Source organism: Somniosus microcephalus, chromosome 5 (assembly GCF_052327205.1).
Source record: "Somniosus microcephalus isolate GS21.2 chromosome 5, FLI_Smic_1.0, whole genome shotgun sequence".
Taxonomy (NCBI): Eukaryota; Metazoa; Chordata; class Chondrichthyes; order Squaliformes; family Somniosidae; genus Somniosus; species Somniosus microcephalus.
Window position 1 is genome coordinate 254357837 of NC_140991.1, and position 23216 is coordinate 254381052.

Below are 23216 nucleotides of genomic sequence, written 5' to 3' on the forward strand. Positions count from 1 at the left end.
TCTCTGGCCCTGAAAAACAAATTTTATATGTGTGGAGTGTCATTCCCTCCATTCCAGTGCTGAGGGAGTGCTACACTGTTGGAGCTGTCTTTCGGATGAGACATTAAACTGAGGCCCCGTCTACGCTCTCAGGTGGACGTAAAAAATCCCATGGCACTATTTCGAAGAAGTGCAGGGGGGTTATCCCCGGTGTAAACTTGAGGTCATCCAAAACTCAGCTGCCCGTGTCCTAACTCACACCAAGTCCTGTTCAACCATCACCTCTGTGCTCGCTGACCTACTTTGGCTCCCGGTTAAGCAGCGCCCCTTCCTATCTCTGTAATCTCTTCAGCCCCACAACCCCCCAAGATATCTGCGTTCCTCTAATTCTGCGCTCTTGAGGATCCCTGATTATAATCGCTCAACCTTTGGTGGCCGTGCCTTCTGTTGTCTAGGCCCTAAGCTCTGGAATTCCCTGCCTAAACCTGTCTGCCTCACTACCTCTCTTTCCTCCTTTAAGACACTCCTTATGTCACCTGCCCTAACGTATCCTTATGTGGATCAGTGTCAAATTCTTTGTCTTAAAATACTCCTGTGCAGCGCCTTGGGACGTTTTACTACATTAAAGGTGCTATATAAATACAAGTTGTTGTTGTTGTCCTGGCCTATATTTATCCCTCAATCAACATAACAAAAACAGATTATCTGGTCATTATCACATTGCTGTTTGTGGGACCTTGCTGTGCGCAAATTGGCTGCCACGTTTCCCACATTACGTACAACAGTGACTCCACTTCAAAAAAGTACTTTAGTGACTAAAACGCTTTGAGACGTCCGGTGGTTGTGAAAGGCGCTATATAAATGCAAGTCTTTCTTTCCTTTTTCTTTTCCATGATAAAAATTCCATAGATTTTTAAAATAATAAAAAAGTTATTTTTTAAAAGCTTGTTTATGATTTTTCAGCTTCTACTTTAATCCCATGTGTATGTCCCAATTGTTATCTCTCTTTCTGTAAACTGATTAAAAAGTGAATGATAATCAGTGCTTTTTACTTACTGGTTTGCTGTCTGTGAGAATTCTTCAATCTGATTTGCTACTCAGGCTGCTTGATGACTTCACTGTTCCTGGGCACCACACAATCACTATAGATGTCTCTAGATTGAAACTAGCATCGGAATAGGGGAAGTTAACGTCACAGAGCCTGCTAAATCTTTGTAGGCAGCTTTCTTCAATGTCAGTGACAAGCGCCGTCACTTCGCCGCTGACCGCGATATCCGAACCATGTGTTATCACATTGGTACCAGCATCAAGGGCACTGTAGCCACATGTGATATGGTAGTGGCTTTCTCTTTAGGTATCTATGGCCGCGATTTTCTCCTCGGTGTCGGGATGGGTGCAGGACAGCTGGTTTCCGGGTTCCAGTCCCGCTTCCAGCTGCCTCCGCTCTACAGACGTGATTTTCCCTTGATTGGCTTTGTTAAACCTGCCCCTGCGGGCTTACTGGCCAATTAACTGGAAGCGGGTCTGATGACGCCATTGATGATGCATCATCTGGCCGGTTTCTTTAAAGGGACCATGCACAATTTTATATTGACAGTTGATTTTTCGTGTTTGACGGTATTGAGGTGCTGCAAACACTGACAATCACTGCACAAAGGTGAACTCTTGCACCCAGGCTCTCCAATGACTCCCTTCATTTGCTTATGGAGGAAGTCACAGTACACAGGGAGGTTCTCTTCCCTTCCAAGGGCAGAAGAGACCTCCCCAGGACACCAACTTACCTTGCACCTCCACCCAACCCGCTCTATCTACTTTAACACTTCCCCATCTCACTAACCACCCCTCACACTCACCCTCATTCTACTGCAAGCATACCAACTAACAACACACAAGGGTGGGCACTTGAAAGGTTTAGCCAATGTCCATGTGAAGCTTCTGGTAATGTGTTGTCATACAGTGAAATCTCTTTTTCAAAAAAAAACCCCTTATTGGACAGATCTGAGCAGAAGTGTCTTACTGAGTTTCAGTGATTGTTCAGTCATAACTCCCCACACCACCGCCCCCCCCCCTGCTATAGTGATGTGTGTGCATGGAATGGCTTGGACATTCAAGGGATGCTTCATGGTGCTGCTGTGGGATGGTGTCAACCTGGCGCATCATTTGGCAGCCAGGGTTTACAACATCAAGTGAAGAAAGTCTAGACATGGTGATGCCTTCCGGCCAGCAATTTTGTCAGGGGCTGATGTCCTGTATCCAGTGCAGCATCAGGTGATGGTGGCGAAGGTTGGTGATGTTGTTGTTGGGGATGATTTGTGGAAGGATTCGGAGGACCAAGATCTGATTGTTTCATTGGTTCCGATGTTGCTGGAATAGATGGCAGCTGCAGGTGAGATGACAGAAGCGATCTGTCACTGGTGAGAGAGGTTCTCCCAATGAGGTGGCACTGGACATACAGTTGGAATTAAAAACTCGTAAACTAAAGAAATCTGTATATGTATTAAAAATTAAAAATACAGTAACCAACATTTTCTTTGCTCTGTAACTCACCGTGTGCAACATTGCATCCTTGGCACCACTTCTGCAGCTGTCATCTTTTCACAAACATCAGCTCAGACTCACAACATGCCACATTTACCTGGCGTATTGTCCGGACGTCGTGAAACCTGACCCAGAAGCTGGAAGATCAAAAAAGAGCCTGAAAACTGCTAACAAGTACCTGGTAATAGGCAGTTAATTGACTTTAATCCATTTCCCGCCGCTAGGTGTCGGGTCCATTCGCAAATTGGGGATCCGACACTTGTGAAAGTTGAGTGGAGGTGGGATGACGGCGGGTGCGGAACCTGCCGTCAATCAAAACGATTTTAACCTCTGACCCACCTCCAAACCCGCTCTCTGAGCGCGGCAAAATCACGGCCTATGTACTTGATATGAATTCTGCCATAATCACTTAAAATAACGTGTGTGTCACGTACTTCAGTTTGAATGAGGCTGCTTCTGTCACATGCTTCTGTCATCTCGCCTGCAGCTGCCATCTATTCCAGCAACATCGGAACCAATGAAACAATCAGACCTTGGTCCTCCGAATCCTTCCACAATCATCCCCAACAACAACATCACCAACCTTCGCTGCCAACTGAGTTACATGATAAGGTGTTGTATAAATGGCACTTCTTTCTCAGTATTTTTGCATTTTCAGTGTTGGCATCTCTGTGATTCTACCATCATGGTCATCATTTCATTTCAATCCTGTGATGTCCATACCACATTTCATCTGCGGACTGAGAAATTAAACAAATGTGTTGATTAATTTTCCTGTAGATTGCAAGTGCCCGAATCTATTTGTTACCCAGATATCTCATAATATTTTTTGTTTAATGGTAACACTCATAATATTTTTTGTTTAATGGTAACACTCATAATATTTTTTGTTTAATGGTAACACTGTGACTGAGTAAAACTGCCACTCACAGCAGTCTGGACCCTTTCCCCTGAACTCTCCTGTCTCACTTATGTTTTCTGGTAAAACGAAACTTAAAACTTATGCTGAAAGCAGCTTCAGTTTCGTTTCCTCATGATCGTTGGCTGGTTGTAGCTGAACGGGGAACACCCACATGACCAGTTACTTAGATGCCTGCATTGAGCTCACACCATGGAACTTCTGCTCTGCTGTAAACTGAAGCGATTTGTATTTTTAATACTGCAGCCAGGTAATTTTAAGCGTGCTTTAAAATTCATCTTTTTGCTCAGTCACTGTCTGTGACTGACATTTTGTTTAAGGAGGTAACAACCCACTGCTGTTTCTTGTCCTCTAGTCAACAAGCTTTGCGTTCGTTGCTTTTTTTTCCCGTTCGGTTAAGAGTGTGTCGTTTTATATGTCTTGACCTTTGACCCCCTCATGTTCCTTGTTTTAGCAGTGCTGTTTTTTCTGGGCGCAGAAGCCGTGACGGAAATTTTGATCAAGTTGGGTGAAAGAGCGAAGTTGCCCTGTGATGCTCCTTATAAGTCTGAAGTTCAGTACCGAGCTATCAGCTGGTACAAGGTAAAGAGTTTTACTGTAGTGTTTAAGGGTACATTTAGACTATACCTGTAGGCCTAGAAATTCGTCTTGGGCAGTGGTGCAAAACGGGCGATATCGGATCAGATCGGATCGGATCGGCTGCCCATTATTCGCAGCGCCTGATACTGCAATGTCTCCAATGGAGCCGAATATCAGGCGCTGCGCATAACGGGTGGCTGATCCGACACCGCGACTTCACGCCCTTGCATTGATTTCAATGCCGAGTCTCTCGGCGAGGTACCGCCTGTCCGCAACTTGCGGATTTCTGCGATTAAGTGCACATGTGTGTAGTCCAGAAGTTGCTATCCGATTTACACCATGATAAAGGTGAACGCTGTTAGCCTCCAGAGTAAAGAGGCATAAGGTGAATTTCCTGCAATTATGCTGGTTCAAAACGGGTGTAAAATTAAGCCCTGAAACTGAAGCAAAATGGAGACTCTGGAGGAGATGGTCGTTCTTTGCTTGGCTTTGGAATTGGTCTGGGCCTTGACACCCAATTTACACTCCACAAGATTAGCACCAGTACGACCCCAGAACTGCTTTGCATCGAAGCTTTCCTTGTGTAAATGCATCATGGGACAGAGGGCATTCATGGCATTACCGAAGACTGCCGTTTTACAAATGAGAAATTGTTCTTAACTGTGAAGACCCAATACCTGTAATGGTAGAAGGGGCCAATGTAGTGTAATTGAATTCAAGAGCCTTGCTTCCAAAGAGGTCTGAAATGGTGAAGAATGAGATGTACCCAAATCATTAATCACATGCAACATTTAAGCAATTGATTAAAATAAATCAATTCATAGGCTACAAACCATTTATAATTATCCATTTAATAGTGGGTTGGGGATTTCTTACTGGCCTGCATTGACTATAAATAATTAAGTTTAAGAAAGACTTACAATTATATAGCACCTTTAAAGTATTTCACAGAAAATGAGTTACTTTTGAAGTGCAGGTACTGTTATGTAGGAAAATGTGGCTGCCAATTGCAGACAGCACGGTCTCACAAACAGAAAACGAGATGAATGATCTATCAATCTATTTTTGGTGGTTGAGGGAAGTTTTAGCCAGGACATTGGGCGAACTTTGACTAATGACATGGGATCTTTTACATCCACCTGAACAGGCAGACAGGGGCTCGAGTTAATATCCAAAAGATGGCACCTCCGACAATGCAGTACTGCACTGACTTTGAGAGGGAAAAATGTAAAATCATGAACTATATTTGTAAAAGTTCACTTCAAAATGTGGGGAAATGCAACAGATAAAGTGTTAAAAATCACTATTTTCTTGGTGGGGGGAGGTTATGGCCCATAACCCCCAGCAAATAAGTCCACTTCCACCATGTACAGTACAGCCACTTCTAAAATTGCCACTACCTTAAACTGCAGGAGTAGGAGATAAAACAGATCAAAGATTTGTATTAGAAAAATTATTCTAAACTTAAAACTTACAGGTAGTCTTTTATATTTTAGACAAACCGAAAATTGAACCTAACCATGCAGTCAGTCTTTTAGTGGTACCATGACATTTGTGATGAGTCGTAGTCAGAAACTGTGACTCAAATTATTTGCATTCTGAAAAGAGAGGGAAATTTTACTCTGGGATTTTAGTTTTATTGGTTTCCAATTCTCTTCTGACTGTTCTGCCCTTTGTGCCTAGTTTCCATGACTAAACCTAGTCAGTGAGTGTTAGTGGGCCTTGAGCCCATTATATTAGGCTTACTGCCGGATGCTATGTCTGACGGGGTCAGGGGTGCCTACCTGCGGCCGGGGTGGTGCTAATTAAAGGGAAGGTGCCGGGCGGCTATTTTTGTTGCTGGCCGCCTGCCAGCACCTGCCCCCGTTGCCATCTCCGACCTCTTGAGCAGCCCCTCCACGGAGTGCCGGCTGCGCTCCGTGAGCCCGGCACTTCTCTTGAGTGCCGGACTCTATTGCCGGCACTCCGATCCCTGGTGGCCCAGCTGGGCCCCGGGTCGTGCTGTGCTAGGCCCCTCCCCTTTAAGGGGAGGAAGGCCTGCAGTGCCACAGAGCGTGGCGCTGCGGCACGTAGCGCCGCGATATTTACTCGCAGTGCCTCAAGAGGGAGATGGGGCGCTTCCAGCAGCACCCCGCTTCCCTCTTGGGGCACTACCGGTGAATTTCCGCCACGGGGGCGCTAATTTATTTGGGGTAGCGCCCCGGCGGAGTTAGCACCCCAAAGGGGGCGCGACTTGACTTTTCCCCCTATAATTCCAAACATTTTCACTGCAGTAGCTAAACAATGGCTGCATAAGCAATCTAAAATACTCTGTGTGTGTGTGTATATACTGTGTTTTGATGTAAATTGTTGGCAGTATATACATTGCAGTACTGTATATCCATTTTAAACATTGCATTCTTCCTGACTCACTTTTGATTGAGTTTACTTTCGCTCGTTTTCACTAAAATGGTGAAATCCTGTGAGTTTAAACGAAATCAGAATTTCTGAATTTGAAGACAAGTCAAAAATATTTTTTGAATATATCAAAAACAACAGCACGGTGGCATAGTGGTTAGCACTGTTGCCTCACAGCGCCAGGGACCCGGGTTCAAATCCGGCCTCGGGTGACTGTCTGTGTGGAGTTTGCACATTCTCCCCGTGTTTGCGTGGGTTTCCTCCGGGTGCTCCGGTTTCCTCCCACAGTCCAAAGATGTGCGAGTTAGGTTGATTAGCTATGATAAATTGACCCTTAGTGTTAGGGGGATTAAATACGTGGGGTTACGGGGATAGGGTGGGATATGTGTTGGTGTAGGGGTTACGGGGATCGGGTGGGATATGTGTCCGGTGCAGGCTCGATGGGCCGAAATGGCCTCTATCTGCACTGTGAGGTTTCTGTGATTCTGTGAAACTCCTTTTAAAAAAAAAAAGCCAGACTAGAAGTAGAGCTATAGAAGAAGCATAGAGGTTTACAGCACAAAAGGAGGCCACATAGCTCATCATATCTTTGCGAGGCCAATCCAAGACTAATTCCATTCCTCTGCCCTCGCCCCCATAGCCTCTGCTTGAAATGTTTATCTGTTTTTCCATGCAGTGGTTTCAGCCTCAAATACTCCCTGTCGCAAATGTAGGAAGAAGTAGCACTGTTTGATTCTCTCTGATTTGTGTACATTTTAATATTTTTCTAGGTAGCTGATGATGGGTTCAGCTTATCAGGAATTGTTCGAAAGGATTTCAAAGAGCACATTGCCAGGATGTATCTGGGTTTCAGCGGGTCAGTTGAAGTAGCTTCTGCCAGTCCCTATTTCTTGACTATTCACAACATCTCCAGTGAAGACTTGGGAACGTACCAGTGTTCATTGTGGGCACCGCTTGGAGAACAAAACAAAGAGGCAGATGTGAGACTTCGAGAAGTGGGTTCGTATCTTATCAAAAGTTAAAGTTAGCACGTGGTTCAAAGAGCAGTACTGTATATTCTCACTTCCATTCCTCTTTTATCACATCGATATCGCAGGGTAGAGTTTATGAATTAGCACTCCTGGTGCAGAGCTTTGCATGATGGGAGCACAAATCAAGAATTGGTTAGAAATTCTACCCATGGATGGAAAATCATATGGGACGTGCTGACTTCCATACCCAAAGGGGGAGAAATTCGGTTGCTTAGCGCCTCCCGTTAGTGCCTCCGCGGGGCGCTGGGAAATTAGTGCCTGAGCGCGGCGATTTTAGCGGCACTAGTGAAATTGGCCAGTCATTTTGCAGCGGCGCTAAACACTACCGCCACTACCTCCTGCGCCCGCAGATTGTGACGTCAGTCAAGCGTGCAACGGCCCGGTAGCGCCCCAGACCGAATATTGAGTCGCGCCCCCTGCTTTAGCGCCTGCTGCTAGGAATGACCGGTAGAAGGGAACTTTTTCAAGTCGGGAAGGGGCTGGGGAGCGCTATTTAAAGGCGGGCGCTAAGTGTCGAGCTCTTTCCGTGGGCCTATCCATTAGTGCTTCCAACACAATTGCTTTTGAGGTCTCTCCAGGCCAAGATTCAAGTCTGCAATGAGCCGGGAGTGGCTGGCCAGCAAGATGGCCCCTCCCCTTTAAGAACTGGACAGCGCCAGTCTGTCTGGCTTCTGTGGTATTTGGCATTGCCTGAGCTTCGGTAGCGTTCTGAGGTAGCGCCTCGCTCCCTGACATTTGCGCCTTAAGAGAGGTGTGTAGCGCCTGATTTAACGCTCAAATAGAGGCGAATCTTGCAGTCGGAGGCGATGATTAGCGCTGGGCGCTAAACTTTGCGCCCAGTCGATATTAGCGTCCCAAAATGGGCGATACCGAATTTTTCCCCCAAATTGTTTTATGCTCTCCCATCACATGAAGCCCTGTGCTGGAAGTGCTAATTCATCCAATCTACCTTCATATGCAATGTTAGCTCTACAGCAGCTTAAAGAGGAAGTGTTTACTAGTGAATTTCCATATCTGAAGTTCCAATGAAATCATTAGTGCGTAGTGATACCCAGAACTGACTACTCCCAATCATGATATCATTAGAATGGAATATCGTAATGTCACAATATGGGAGTGCCACACAAGTTAGCTTCCTCACTGTTCCTAAAACAATGGATGCCTCAGAGAAACACGATTAGGAGACACTGATAAGAGATCAAAGAAGTTTGCGACAGCGCGTGTCAACTAGGGTAACTTTGGAGGGGAAAAAGTGGAAAATGGTGAAGACACTCTGCAGGTCAGGCAGCATCTGTCCAGAACACATGAGTCAGTTGATTTCATCTATAAACCCTTGCTTAGAACTGAAAGGTGTTACAGATGAACAGCACTGAAGAAGGAACAGAACAAGGGGAAGCGGGAGCACAAACGCAGAGAAAAAGACATAGCATAACCTGTAAAGTGCTGCGGTAGGGATCAGGATATGGTTAAAGGGCAGAAATGATGTGTACAGGAGACAAAAGGAGGCATAATGAAAGAAATCAAGAAATAAGCGACATATACACTTAGAATATGAGAAGATTGGAATGTGGATAGGCAAGTTGAATGGGAAACAGGGAAAACTGGCAAAGTGAAACTGGCTCCAGCGGCCTAGGAGTCTGGTGGGAAAAAGGAGTAGGTCGACACCAAGGATGTAGACCACCCTGCCAGCACAGTATTTATATGGGGGTTGGGGGTCTTCATCCCTACCAACAACCTGTTTGTTCCTGACTGCCACCGCCATCCCTGGAAATGCCAGTACACACATCCACATTGCCAGTGACTAAAGCTATAGTTAAGGTCATAAGTTGTTAAATTCAATATTCAGGCCAGAGGGCTGCAAAGTGTCTAGTAAAAAATAAGGTGGTGTTCCTCGAAATTGCATTAAGCTTCATTGGAACAGTGTTGAAGGCCAAAGATAGAAACGTCAGACTGGGAGTGGGTTGGAGAATTGACGTGGTAAGCGACAGGGAGTAGAGGTTCGCATTTATGAACAGAACAGAGGTGGTTGGCAGAGCACTTGCCTAATCTGCGTTGGGTGTCCACAGTGTAGAGGAGACTAGATTGGAGGAAGTACATGTAAATTGCTGTCTCACCCGGAACGTTGGTGTCGGAGTTGGTGAAAGGGAAGGTGCTGCATCTCCTGCACTTGCATGGGAAGGTGTCAGGGAATGGAGAATGATTTGTTGGGATGATGGAAGAGTGAACCAGAGTGTCATGAAGAAATCATCCCTTTGAAATGCTGAGATGGAAAGATAGGTTTGGTGGAGGGATTGTGTTGAAGGTGGTGGAAATGGTGGAAGATGATCTGTTGAATGCGCTGGCTTGTGGGGTAGATGGTGAGGACTATCACTGTTCTGAGAGGGTGGGAAACAGGGTATCAACAGAAGCATAGGAAATGGGGAGGACTCATTCGAGGGTCATAGCAACCATGGTGGAGGGGAATCTTCAGCTGAGGAAAAAACAGGATATTTTAGAAGCTCTTTTAGAAGTGTGGAAGGTGTCATCATCAGAACAGGTACAATGAAGATGGAGAACCTGGGAGAGGGGAATGGATCCTTACAGGAAGTGGGGTGGGAAGAAGTATAATCCAGGTAGTTGTGGGAGTCAGTAGGCTTTTAATGAATATACATTTTAACGAATAAACGCCTCATGACTCTTCAGCTCACCCTAGCCCGGAACCAGTGCACTACGGTCATCAGTGCGTACGCCCCAACACTGGAAGCCACAGATGAGACCAAAGAGGAATTCTACTCCAGCTTCGAACAATCCCTGTCCCGAGTCCCAACGGGCATCAAGCTGATCTTCCTTGGTGACTTTAACGCCAGAGTTGGAAAGGACACAGATCTCTGGGGAGGTGCGATCGTCAGAGAGTGGGTAGGGAAAGCCAACTCCAATGGTACCCTCCTCCTGACTAAAGGCTTAGAACATGGCCTTGCCATAACCAACACCTTGTTCCGTCAGAGAGACAAGTACAAGGCTTCATGGCAACACCCTCGCTCCAAGCATTGGAATCTGCTGGACTACGTCATTGTTCGAGCGAGGGACCGCAAGGACGTCCGCTTCACGCGCGCCATGACAGGAGCTGACAACTGCTGGACAGACCACCGCCTAATCCGCTCTGTCATCTCCATCAATGTAGCCCCAAAACAGCGGCGGCAACAGAAACAATGCCGCAGGAAAATCAACGCTGGAGCACTCAAAGACCCTGCTAAGAAAGCCCTATTCAGCCTGCGCCTCACAACCAACCTGACGACTCCCAGTGATGCAGAGACACAGTGTCTACAGCGCCTGATCTGCACTCAAGGCCTCCATAATCAGCACCTGTGAAGAGTCGCTCAGTCACTCGACCAGGAAACACCAAGACTGGTTCCACGAGAACGACTAGGAGATCCAGGAGCTAATAAGCCGCAAATGCAAGGCATTCCTGATCTGGAAACAGCAACACAACTAGAGAGCAAGAAAGCAGCTCTACAGACGCCTGAAGGCTGAGGTCCAACAAAAAACTCGTGACCTAAAGAACAGATGGTGGGTGGAGAAAGCGCAGGAGATCCAGCAGCTAGCCGACAACCATGACGTGCATGGATTCTTTAGCGCAGTCAAGGCCATCTACGGCCCAAGCACCCAAGGTCCTACCCCACTGCAGGCCAAGAACGGAGAGGTACTCATCAAGGACAGAGAGGCAATGCTCCATCTCGCCCTCAGTAAGCTCCCTGCTGGAGTGGAGCTAATCTACAGAACAAACGGGGAAACTGTTCAACCTCCATCGCCTCCAGTCCAGATCCAAGGTCATCCCATCCTCTGTCATCGAATTACAGTATACAGACGACGCTTGCGTCTGCGCACACTCTGAGGTCGAACTCCAAACCATCGTCAAAACCTTCACCGAAACATACGGGAGCATGGGCCTTACACTAAACATCCGTAAGACAAAGGTTCTCTACCAACCTGCCCCCGCCACACAGTACTGCCCCCCAATTATCAAAATCCACGACGAGGCCTTGGACAACGTGGACCACTTTCCATACCTCGGGAGCCTACTGTCAACAAGGGCAGACATCGATGACTAAGTCCAACACCGCCTTCAGTGTGCCAGTGCAGACTTCGGTCACCTGAGGAAGAGTGTGTTTGAAGACCAGGACCTCAAACCCGGCACCAAGCTCATGGTCTACAGAGCAGTAGTGATACCCGCCCTCCTGTATGCTTCAGAGACATGGACCATGTACAGCAGGCACCTCAAAGCACTGGAGAGGTAACATCAACGCTGCCTCCGCAAGATCCTGCAAATCCATTGGCAGAATAGGCGCACCAACATCAGTGTTCTTGCTCAGGCCAACATCCCCGGCATCGAAGCTTTGACCACGCTCGATCAGCTCCGATGGACGGGCCACATCGTCCGCATGCCCGATACGAGACTCCCAAAACAAGCACACTGCCCAGAGCTCCGACATGGCAAGAGAGCCCCAGGTGGGCAGAGGAAACGCTTCAAGGACACCCTCAAAACCTCCTTGGAAAAAGTGCAACATCCCCTCCGACACCTGGGAATCCCTGGCCCAAGACCCCTCAAAGTGGAGGAGAAGCATCCGGGAAGGCGCCGAACACCTCCAGTCTCTTCGCTGGGAGCAAGCGGAAGCCAAGCACAAACAGCAGAGGGAGCGCATGTCAACCCAAGCACCCCACCCACCCGCCCCTTCAACCACCATTTGCCCCACCTGCGATAGAGACTGTAGGTCCCGCATTGGACTCATCAGTCACCTGAGAACTCATTTTTAGCGTGGAAGGAAGTCATCCTCGGTTCCGAGGGACTGCCTAAGAGAGAGAGAATGGATATTGGTAGACAGCCCATCCCCAGCAATAGAGATCAAGAAGCCCAAGAAGATGTTAGAGATGGACCATGCAAAAGTAAGGGAGGGGGACTTTGGCTGTAAATTTTGCTATAAATATTTCAAGTGTTAAACTAAGTGAAAAAAGCTGCAGCTCAGATTGGCGTTTCGACTGAGTTGCACTTGCAGCTGACAATACATCTAACAAGAATGATTCGAAACACTAAAATGGCATGTTTCAATTAATTAAACAAGATCATAAAGCAGTAGATTTTACAAATGAACACTCCTGAGTTTTGCTCTACAGGAGTACATATCAGGAATTGGGGCATGCAGGTCAGTGCTAATTTGTCAAATCTATCCCAATATTTTGATATGCTGTTTCACCTTTAAGATTTCATTATTAATTTCAACCAATGGAAATTATTGGATTACCAAATATCCAGTGTTTTGATAATGTTTTAGTGTTGCAGATACAGGGCCAAACAATTTTTGATTAAAAAATATATTTTTGGCTGTTGACTATAATAGATTGGAAAACTAAAATTATGAATGTCTAGTTTCAGTTTGTTTAATAATTTTAGGTATTAATATATCTTTACTTTTGTCTGGGAGAACTTGACTCCATGAAATGCAATTGTTAAAATGTTACTGCTGTGTCCCAGGTCATTGTGAGTCATGATGCCGGGGGGTGACTGGAGACCATATTTTGCACTGATTGCTAATTTTAGCAAAAAAGATGTGATTAAAGGGTGATATGTTGGTAGAAAGCATGAATGGACATTCATTTGTATTTAGTATTGCTCTAGCTAGTCTTACGCCATCATGAAGGAATGAACAGATACTCGTGAAAATATGAGAAAAGCTGTTGTATAAATGTTATCAATGAGGAACTCGAGCAGCATTCTGTAGCACAGTTAAATCAAAAAAGTTTTTACTTTTGGTTGTGCCTGGTGTGAGTAAGTTTAAAGAATGGAAATATTTCTGTGCATCACTAACAGTGACAGAGTGAATAGTACAAATTCACATGGAATCACCCTAAATTAAATGCAGTCTATATGGAGAAGTGGACAGAGAGAGTAGCGTTTTAAGGCATTACAGTACATGGAGGCTGGGTGGGAGAATATGCCCTTATCTATCCAGGATTCAGTGATCAATGATTGTCTTGCTGAGAGACAAAGTGGCTGCTGCTGAAGCTCCAGACTTCCAACAGTGACCAAAATGTTGGCTAAACTGAATCTTAATCACAACCCCTGGAATAAGGCACATTTACTCACTGATCCTTTTCAAACAGAGAAACCAAATCAAATATTCTCACTAACATAGCCTTTGTTAAACAAAATTTTATTAAGTTCCAGAGGAAGTCTGGACAATTATTTGTGAAAGTCATCAGGTGATAACAAAACCTACCCTCTTTAAAGCAAGCTTTAGTTCAAAACACATTTTAAAATAACTCCTTTCCATGGCAGACAAACAGGAGAGCTCCCAACAGAAATGACTGGTGTTGATGTCAGTCTGGTTCCTTAGGCTGAACATGTCAGTCACTGCATTCAAGACAGACTGTGGCATAGTAAATTGTGTAACTGAAGGGTGCTGGCATGATGCCATGGTAATTGTGTAATTAGTTAATTAATCTCAGGTTGAATGTTACAAATTTGGGTCTGCTGTAGATACCTTCTCAGGTTAGTGGCTTCAGTTGCTCTTGTAAGCGGACTGGGCATCTTATTATGGGACTTGACTCACGCTGCCCTACATCTACTTGTATAGTAGCAGGACCTGGGATTGTAACAGTGAAATTCCATTGTAATCTGGACCAGATTTTCATGTCTATCACATGTACTGCTTCAGTCTCACTGAAGGCAGATCAAGTCAACATTAGATGAGGTGAAGTTTGGATTGAGTTATACTTAATTCTACAGTAAATTAAAAAGTGTAGAGCAATAGGAACTTAGTTCAATTGGTAGAACTTATATTTGCATACTTTTACAAAATAAAGAGCACATGATGTTATGCCCCACTCTGGTGGGCCATCTTACTTAATGTAAACAGAATAATCTTTCTTCATTCTGTCCTATGGCCCAGGGAAGTTCCAGTCTCCCTTCACAGCCTTTTGCTGTCTGGCTGCCTGTGCAGATCTTTTTCCAAAAGAAGACCAGACTACCTTCCTTGCTTTACTCACAGATTACTCATAGTCACGAAGAGGTCAAAACCCTCTCAACACAGTGGGTTCAAGGTGTTTATTTTTCACAGAGACAAGACATTTAATTGCTTGTCATTTGGTCTCTGGGAAAAACAACTTCTGATTAGTATATCAACCACCTTTGGATTCAGAACCCAGCATGGGTCAATGCTGAGAACCTACCCCTTTAAAGCGAGCTTTAGCTCAAAACACATTTTAAAATAACCCCTTTCCATGGAAAAATTGACCAAGAATCCTGAAGTGCGATAGTGGACCTCAATCAAAGGCCACATGATTCTGGGCCATTGAATATTTCAGATTTGTGAGATGCGTTACATGTTAAACACAGTAGTACAGGGATGGAACCAGCTTGGGGGGAAGGGATGAGGGCAGCCATGTTGCAGTTTCCAGGCAGTTAAGGGGCCTGTGTACCTGCTGTGGCTACAAATGCATATATGGAAGGGACAAAGTCATCACCAAAAACAGGAGGAAAGTAACCAAGCAGTTCATAGCAATAGTGGCTGCCATCTTCCTTTCAGAAAAGGAATAGACCAACTGGAGATGAAGGTGCACAGAAATAGGACCCGGGGGCAAGATCATATCCTATAAAGAGGGTCCATGGAGGAAAAGTGACCTAAGTAATGCAGGAGCAGTGTCAGATGAGATTGAGACATTGCAGAAAGCAACTACTGAATTTTTTAAGTGCTGAGGACTTGGAATCTACACCACAACTCTGCCTGTGGCTGTGGAAGTCACAGCTGTGCTCAACATTTTGCCCAGTGGATCACTTCAGTCACATGGAAGGGAGATCTTAGGCACTAGCCAAAGACTATGTAAAGCTACATCAATATATATACTAGCTGGAGTGCCCGGCGGTGCCGAGGCTTTTTCGAGGGCATGTTGTTGTTGGAAGAGAGAGAGAGAGAGCGACTGGGGGGGAAGAGAGAGAGCGACTGGGGGGAAGAGAGAGAGCGACTGGGGGGGAAGAGAGAGAGCGACTGGGGGGGAAGAGAGAGAGCGACTGGGGGGAAGAGAGAGAGCGACTGGGGGGGAAGAGAGAGAGCGACTGGGGGGAAGAGAGAGAGCGACTGGGGGGAAGAGAGAGAGCGACTGGGGGGAAGAGAGAGAGCGACTGGGGGGAAGAGAGAGAGCGACTGGGGGGAAGAGAGAGAGCGACTGGGGGGAAGAGAGAGAGCGACTGGGGGGAAGAGAGAGAGCGACTGGGGGGAAGAGAGAGAGCGACTGGGGGGAAGAGAGAGAGCGACTGGGGGGGAAGAGAGAGCGACTGGGGGGGAGAGAGAGCGACTGGGGGGAAGAGAGCGTCTGGGGGGAAGAGAGAGAGCGACTGGGGGGAAGAGAGAGAGCGACGGGGGGGAAGAGAGAGAGCGACTGGGGGGAAGAGAGAGCGCGACTGGGGGGGAAGAGAGAGAGCGACTGGGGGGGAAGAGAGAGAGCGACTGGGGGGGAAGAGAGAGAGCGACTGGGGGGGAAGAGAGAGAGCGACTGGGGGGGAAGAGAGAGAGCGACTGGGGGGGAAGAGAGAGCGACTGGGGGGAAGAGAGAGAGCGACTGGGGGGAAGAGAGAGCGACGGGGGGGAAGAGAGAGAGCGACTGGGGAAGAGAGAGCGCGACTGGGGGGGAAGAGAGAGCGACTGGGGGGAAGAGGGAGAGTGACGGGGGAAGAGAGAGCGTGACGGGGGGAGGGGGAAGCGAGGGGAGGAGGGGGGAAAGAGGGGAATGGGGGAAGGGGAGGAGGGGGGAATTGGGAGGGGGGAGGAGGGAGGGGGGGGAGGAGGAGGGGGGGGGGAGTCCCCAAGCCCCGCCCCCCGATGTCCCGCCCCGCGATCTCCCGCCTCCCGATGTCCCGCCCCGCGATCTCCCGATGTCCCGCCCCGCGATCTCCCGATGTCCCGCCCCCCGATCTTCCGATGTCCCGCCCCCCGATCTCTCGTCCCCCGATCTCCCGATGTCGCGAGCCCCGTCCCCCGATGTCGTGAGCTCCGCCCTCCGGAGCCCCGCCCTCCCGCTCTCCGGAGCCCCGCCCTCCCGAGCTGGCTTCAAGACCGCCGATTGCGGCTGTGAGAGACGGCCGGCGGGCCCGGTTGCTGGGGAAACCCTTCCCGCTCTCCAAGCCCCGCCCGAGATCCGCACTCCCGAGAGCCCCGCCCCCGAGCCGAGTGGGGAACAGAGAGAGACGTCGCGTCTCGGCTGCTCCTGCTGCGCGCACCCTGTGTATGTCCCGTGACCCTCGTGGCTGAGGCCGTTGCCCCGGGTAACGAGATACCGGGGGGGGGGGTGGGGGGGAGCTTAGCAGAAGCCGTGGGACAATTACCTAGCTCTGGCGTGGCTGGGCAGGAGAGGCCCAGGCTTTGAGGCCTAGGTTCTGAGGCCTTACAAAAACAGGGAAAGGTAGGAAAAAGAATCTTCAGGTTAGAGAAAATATTTACAAATGAATGAAGTTTTTTTAAAAACAATTTAATAAAAGCAATTTTTTTTTGCTGGAAATGTATATTTGAAAAGAAAGACGCAGAAAGCGGGAAAAAAAATGGAAGCAAGATGGCGGCTACTCACCTCGGTTCAGAACGATAAGGCCCGCCCACACACGCACCGATTGGTCGACCGTCAGGTCACCAAAGCGTAGGATTGGTCGACCGTCAGGTCACCAAAGCGTAGGATTGGTCAATCGTCCCGTCACTCGACTGTAGGAGGGCCCGCCTGCACGCGCCAGGAACCCGGCGTACGATTGGTCGACCTCGAGGTCACTCTATCGCTAATGAGCGGATAATGAGATGCTAATGAGCGGAATTTTGAACGTTTTTTGGATACCGCGGGCGCAATTTTTGTCCGGCCGAAACGTAAATACGCTTACGACCGTTTTGGAATGGTAAGCTTTCTTTTGACGTAACGCACGCGTAGGTACGCTCTATAACTTTCGAGTGCATAGCCGGACAGACGCACACCGGAGGATAGACAGACAGACAGATCGATCCTTTTATAGATAGATAGATAGATAGACAGATTAGATATCTATCTATCTTATATATATAAACGGATACTTCTTTCTGTCTGTCTATCTGTCTGTCCTTCTGTCTGTCCTCGCGTGTGCGTCTGTCCGGCTATGCGCTTGAAAGTTATAGAGCGTACCTACGCGCGCGTTACCTCCGAAGAAAGCTTACGCTTCCGGGACGCACGTAAGCCTATTTACTTTTCGGTCGGACGAAAATTGTTCGCGCCTTACGCAAAAAACCTTCAAAATTAAACTCATTATCTGCTACTTAGCATTGATTGACTGACGTCAAGGTTCGACCAATCCTGTGCCGTCACGATTGACCAATCCTACAGTACAGTCCCCTGATGGTTGGCCAATGTGTGTGTGTGTGTGGGCGGGACTAATCGTTTTCATCTCGGGGATCTGGCAGCCATTGTTTCACTGCCATTACTTCAGCTTCCAGCTCAAACTACTTTGATCATCCAGCTTTGAAAAAGTTAGTATCTCTTTTAAAAATAACATAAGATTTACCAAAAACGTTTTATAAGTACTTTCACTTTCATCTTTCAAGGTATTAAAAGGTAGAAATGTTGCCCGGCAGCAGATTCACAAAGGGACACAGACAGGGCCCAAAAGCCTGGGACTCGATTTAAAATGTTGCCCGGCACCAGATTCACAGAGGGACACAGAGAGGCCCCAAAGCCTGGCACTCGATTTAAACCGCCCGGCCCAAAACAGCCCTGGCAAAGCCGGGCTCCCCCCAGCTAGTATATAATAAAAGAGTTGGTCGGTCTGTCTGTCTGTCCGGCTATACAATCAAAAGTTATAGAGCGTACCTACACGCATGTTATATCAAAAGAAAGCTTATCATTAGGGGAGTCTCATAGGTGTATTTACTTTTTGGTCAGACAAAAATTGTTCGGACAGTATACAAAAAACGTTCAAAAATCCTCAAAACTCCGCTCATTAGCGGTTGACCAATCCTACCTCTCATTAGCGTTGAGTGACGTGCTGGTTGACCAACCCTACAGTTCAGTGACCTGATGGTTGACCAATCGGTCGTCACGGGCGGGACCTAATCCTCCAGTCTCCCCAAACTTCACCGCCATTTTTTTCATCCCCACAGCGACAGCACTAGCCAAACAAACCCCCACATTGCGGCTCCAGGAGCGGCAGGTGAGTTCGGGTCACTCGGGCCACGCCTCACAACCGCTCGGCCCGAGACACACAGCGGGCGGGGGCGGGGCAGCGGCCGGCCGTCAACCGCGCGACCCGTGGGGGAGCTCAGCTGGGGTCCGTCTCGGCCCCAGAGCCCGGCCGGGCCTGAAGCGCTAGGCCCCGCATGGCCACTATCACAACGGCGCCGGGCCTGAGGCGCTAGGCAGGGAGAGGGGAGGGAGGCACAGAGAGAGGGGGAGGGAGGGAGAGGAGAGGGGCAGAGGTAGGGAGAGAGAGAGGGGACAGACAGGGGCAGGGAGACCGCGCGGCCCAAAATTGCCCTGGCAACGCCGGGCACCCCCAGCTAGTTCAAAATGTGACAGATGTACTATTCCAGAATGATGACGGGCTCATCCGTTTCCACTGAGGAGCAGATCAACAGTTTCAGAGATAGAAACAATTTTATTCCATTAATAAAAACAGAAAATGCTGGTAATACTCAGCAGGTCCGGCAACATCTGTGGAGAGAGAGAGTTAATATTTCAGGTCGATGACCTTTCGTCAGAACTGGAAGAAATTAGGGATGTAACAGTTTTTAAGCAAGTACAGAGGCAGGGAAAGTGGGAGAGGAGAAGGGAGGAAAAAACAAAAGGAAATGTCTGTGATAGGGTGGAAGGCAGGATTGATTAAATGCCAAAAGGGATGATGGTGCGAGGTAATAGGTGGTGGGAATGGGACAAGTCAAGAAACCAAACCTGGGTCTAGAGGAGCTCTAAGTGGCAACAGCAGAACTATTACCAACACCTGCTGTCCAAAAAATAGGAGCAGTGGTTATGATCTGAAGTTATTGAAGTCACTGTTGAGTCCAGAAGGTTGTAAAGAGCTTCCGTTGAGTTCCTAACCCTGTTATCCGTTGCTTACATAGGTCTTCACACTGAAGTAAGTTTAATAGAGGGTACAAAGGCGAAGGTGGTTGTTTAAAATAATTTACTGTGATATTGTAAATGTGTGTACATTAAGGGCTGGATTTTACGAAGCTCAGCGAGTCCGTGGCAGGCGACCCCGCTGCTGTCTCCATCCCGGCCTCTGAAATGAATTTTCCCCGATTGGGCTTGTTAAGCCTGCCCAGCGTGTTTCCCGGCCAATTAGAGGAAGCAGGTCTAGTGACGTCATTTGATAACACGTCATCAGCTGGTTTCCTTAAAGGGACCATGGCCAACTTATTTTGACATTTGTGCTGTCAGTGTTCTGCAGCATTGAGGTGCTGCAAACACTAACAAGCACTGCACAGAGGAGCAGGACTGCACGCAGGCTCTCCCATGACCCCCTCTATATGCTTATGGAGGGAGTCACAGCACACAAGGAGGTTCTCTTCCCTTCCCATGGGCGGAAGAGACCTCCCCAGGAGACCAACGCAGCCTGGTTGCACATTGCACAGGAGGACACAAGCAGGGATGTGTTCAGGAGGACCTGGTGCAGTGCCGCAGTTATTTCAATGATCTCAGTAGACCACGAAAGGTTGGTACAAAGCCACACTCAACCTCATCCTGCTGTGTGTCTCATCACATCCCCATCACTCTGCCTTCCCTACCCTACTCCTGCACATTCTTACACCAACCTACCTTGCACCTCCACCTATCCCTCTCTATCTACATTATCACATCACCATCTCACTAGCCACCCCTCATACTCACCCTCATCCTAGTGCAATCATACCAACTAGAGTTGCGAAGGGGTGGAAAGTTTCCGGTAAATTTCCGGAAATATTCCACGGGAAGTTTAGCTTGGGAATTTTGTCCAAAAAAGCACATGCTAGCATAATTTTTTTTGTATTTTTCATTTTTTTTCACAGGTCCTCTCTTAAAATTACTAACAGAGATGGAATCTTAATTATTAAGGAATTTCTTAATCAATATATGTTTATCTTACTTGGCTTGTTTTAATAATTACAAGTTTTGTGTGTGACTGAACAAATGTGTCCTGATTGGTTGGATGAGCGATTAGCTCCCTCTATTGGTGATGTAGCGTCATGCGTGCGCAGGTCATGCTTCCATCACATGGAGCATCAGGAAAAATGTACTCACCCTGTTGCAATCGTGTTGATCGACCGCAGTTCGACACAGAGACGAATACCCTTTATTTCTCTGCATAGAACAATGCCACATTTACCGTTGGATGTGTGGAAGCATTTTACCCCAGGCATTAAAGATGGAAAGACTGTGTACATGTGCAAACACTGTACAAAGCCATATGTAAAGAATGCCACAAAGATGCAGCAGCATTTATCCAAATGCAACAGCTTCACTCAAAGCTCACAGCAGTCAGCCCAGAGTTCCTCTGCTTCCATTCAAGAAGATGATGGTTCACATTCAGCATCAGGCTCCTTATCATCAGCAACTCCTGGCCCACTTGGAAGGTTCTTTGATACAATGGATAACCATAGCCAGAAGAATGCAGATGAGTGCCTTGCTCGAGCTGTATATGCGACAGGCTCACCCCTCATGCTCACAGCCAATGTGTACTGGAAGAGATTTTTCAATGTTGTTCGCCCTGCATACTGTCCTCCCACCAGACATGCTTTGTCTACTTATTTGCTGGAGGCTGAGTATAACAGAGTCCAAGGAAAGATCAAAGAAACGATAAGAGATGGCAGACTGTGTTGCAGTTATCTCAGATGGGTGGTTAAATGTACGAGGGGAGGGCATCATAAACTACATCGTCTCCACTCCTCTCCCAGTGTTCTTCAAGAGCACAGACACGAAGGACAACAGACACACAGGCACATACATTGCTGATGAGCTGAAAGCGGTCATCAACGATCTTGGATCACAAAAGGTCTTTGCAGTAGTTACTGACAATGCTGCGAATATGAAGGCTGCTTGGGCTCAAGTGGAGGGGGCCTACCCTCATATTACGTCTATTGGGTGCGCAGCTCATGGGCTCAACCTGCTCCTCAAGGACATCATGGGTTTGAGAACCATGGAAACACTGTACAATAGAGCCAAGCAAGTTGTTAAGTATGTCAGGAGAAAACAGGTAGTTGCAGCAACCTACAACTCCAAGCAAACGACAAAGAACAAGAATACCACACTGAACCTGCCCAGCAACACTAGATGGGGTGGCGTTGTCATAATGTACAACAGCCTTCTGGAGGGTAAGCGAGTCGCTGCAAGAAATGGCAATATCCCAGTCTGGGGATATGGAAACCACCATCAAGAAAATACTGCTGGCTGATGTGTTTTGGGAGAGAGTGGTTAGCAGCCTTAAACTACTCTCACCAGTAGCATCTGCAATTGCTCAGATTGAAGGAGATGACGCTGTCTCGTCAGATGTTCTCAGGCTTTTTGCTGATTTAAAAGAACAAATCAGCATTGCCCTACCCACATCCCTGCTGCTCAAAGCAGAGGAGAAGGCAATTGTTCAATTCATACAGACGTGTCAAGAATTTTGTGTCGGGCCGATTCAGGCTGCAGCATACATGCTGGACCCAAAGCATGTTGGGAGACCAATACTTTCTGGAGAACAGATCAACAGCGCTTACAGTGTGATTTCTACTCTCTCACGCCACCTCAATCTGGACGTGGGCAAAGTTCTGGGAAGTCTGGCAAAGTTCTCTACCTAGCAAGGTCTTTGGAATGGGGACGGGATATGGGAATCATGCAAGTATATCAGTGCACATACCTGGTGGAAGGGACTTTGTGCATCTGAGGCCCTGTCACCCATTGCATCGGTGATACTCCAAATCCCACCTTCATCAGCGGCCTCTGAACAAAACTGGTCACTTTTTAGGAATACGCATACAAAGGTGCGCAACAGGCTAACTAACAAGAGAGTGGAGAAACTGGTGGCTATCCAGGCGAACCTACAACTTATAGAGTCAGATACAGAAGTGTCCACCGCACAGCTAGACGGTGACACAGAGGAGGAAATGGACATGTCCGAGCCAGAGTCAGAGAATCAGGAGGAGCAATGATGAGTAGAAGACTCAAAGGGACAAATTACAGGCTAAATAAGCTGACGCTCTTTTTATTTTATTTTAGATGGGTCTTTTTTGTGGGGGTTCAATAAAGTTCAAAATTATAACCTAAATAAAGTTTTGAAAGCCTGTTTTTATTTGTATGGAACAATATGTCTATTTTGATGTCAAAGATAATATAAGGGTCAGAGACAAAAACCATCAGTGTGCAAAAAAACTCTAAATTCCCATGGAAAGTTTCCTCTTTTAAAAATTCCCAGAATTTTGCAACCCTAATACCAACTAACAACATACAAGGGTAGGCACTTGGGTGTTTTATGCACTGTTCATGTAGAGTTTCTGTTAGTGTGGTGCCAAACATTGAAACCTTTATTTTCAATACTTTGCGTTCTTAGACAGATTTGTGTGCACCTTTAGAAGTGGCTTAGTGAATTGCAGTGAATGGTGAGACATAACGGTAACCCCCCCCCCCCCCTTGCAATGGTGATGAGTGTGAAAGGAATGGCTTGGGCATTGTAGGGATGCTTTATGATGTTGGTGTCGGGTGGTGCCAACCTGGCGCATCATGTGGCAGCCAGGGTGTACAGCGTCAAGTGAAGTAAATCTGGTCATGGTGAGGCCATCCCTGGC

General features: G+C 47.4%; 1 protein-coding gene across 2 annotated transcripts in view; it reads left to right on the forward strand.

Moving 5' to 3' along the window:
• The first annotated feature begins 3544 nt into the window (after positions 1–3544).
• LOC147117661 (CD83 antigen-like) overlaps positions 3545–23216 on the forward strand; it is a 28519-nt gene continuing 8847 nt past the window's right edge. Inside the window, exons 1-3 of one of the 2 annotated variants that reach the window (XM_085988837.1) lie at positions 3545–3686; positions 3894–4018; positions 7183–7411. In XM_085988837.1, coding sequence (XP_085844963.1) covers positions 3629–3686; positions 3894–4018; positions 7183–7411 — 412 coding nt within the window. In that variant the 5' untranslated portion in view covers positions 3545–3628. Of the gene's footprint in view, positions 3687–3890; positions 4019–7182; positions 7412–23216 lie in introns of both variants that reach the window. The other variant, XM_085988836.1, reaches the window with a different exon arrangement.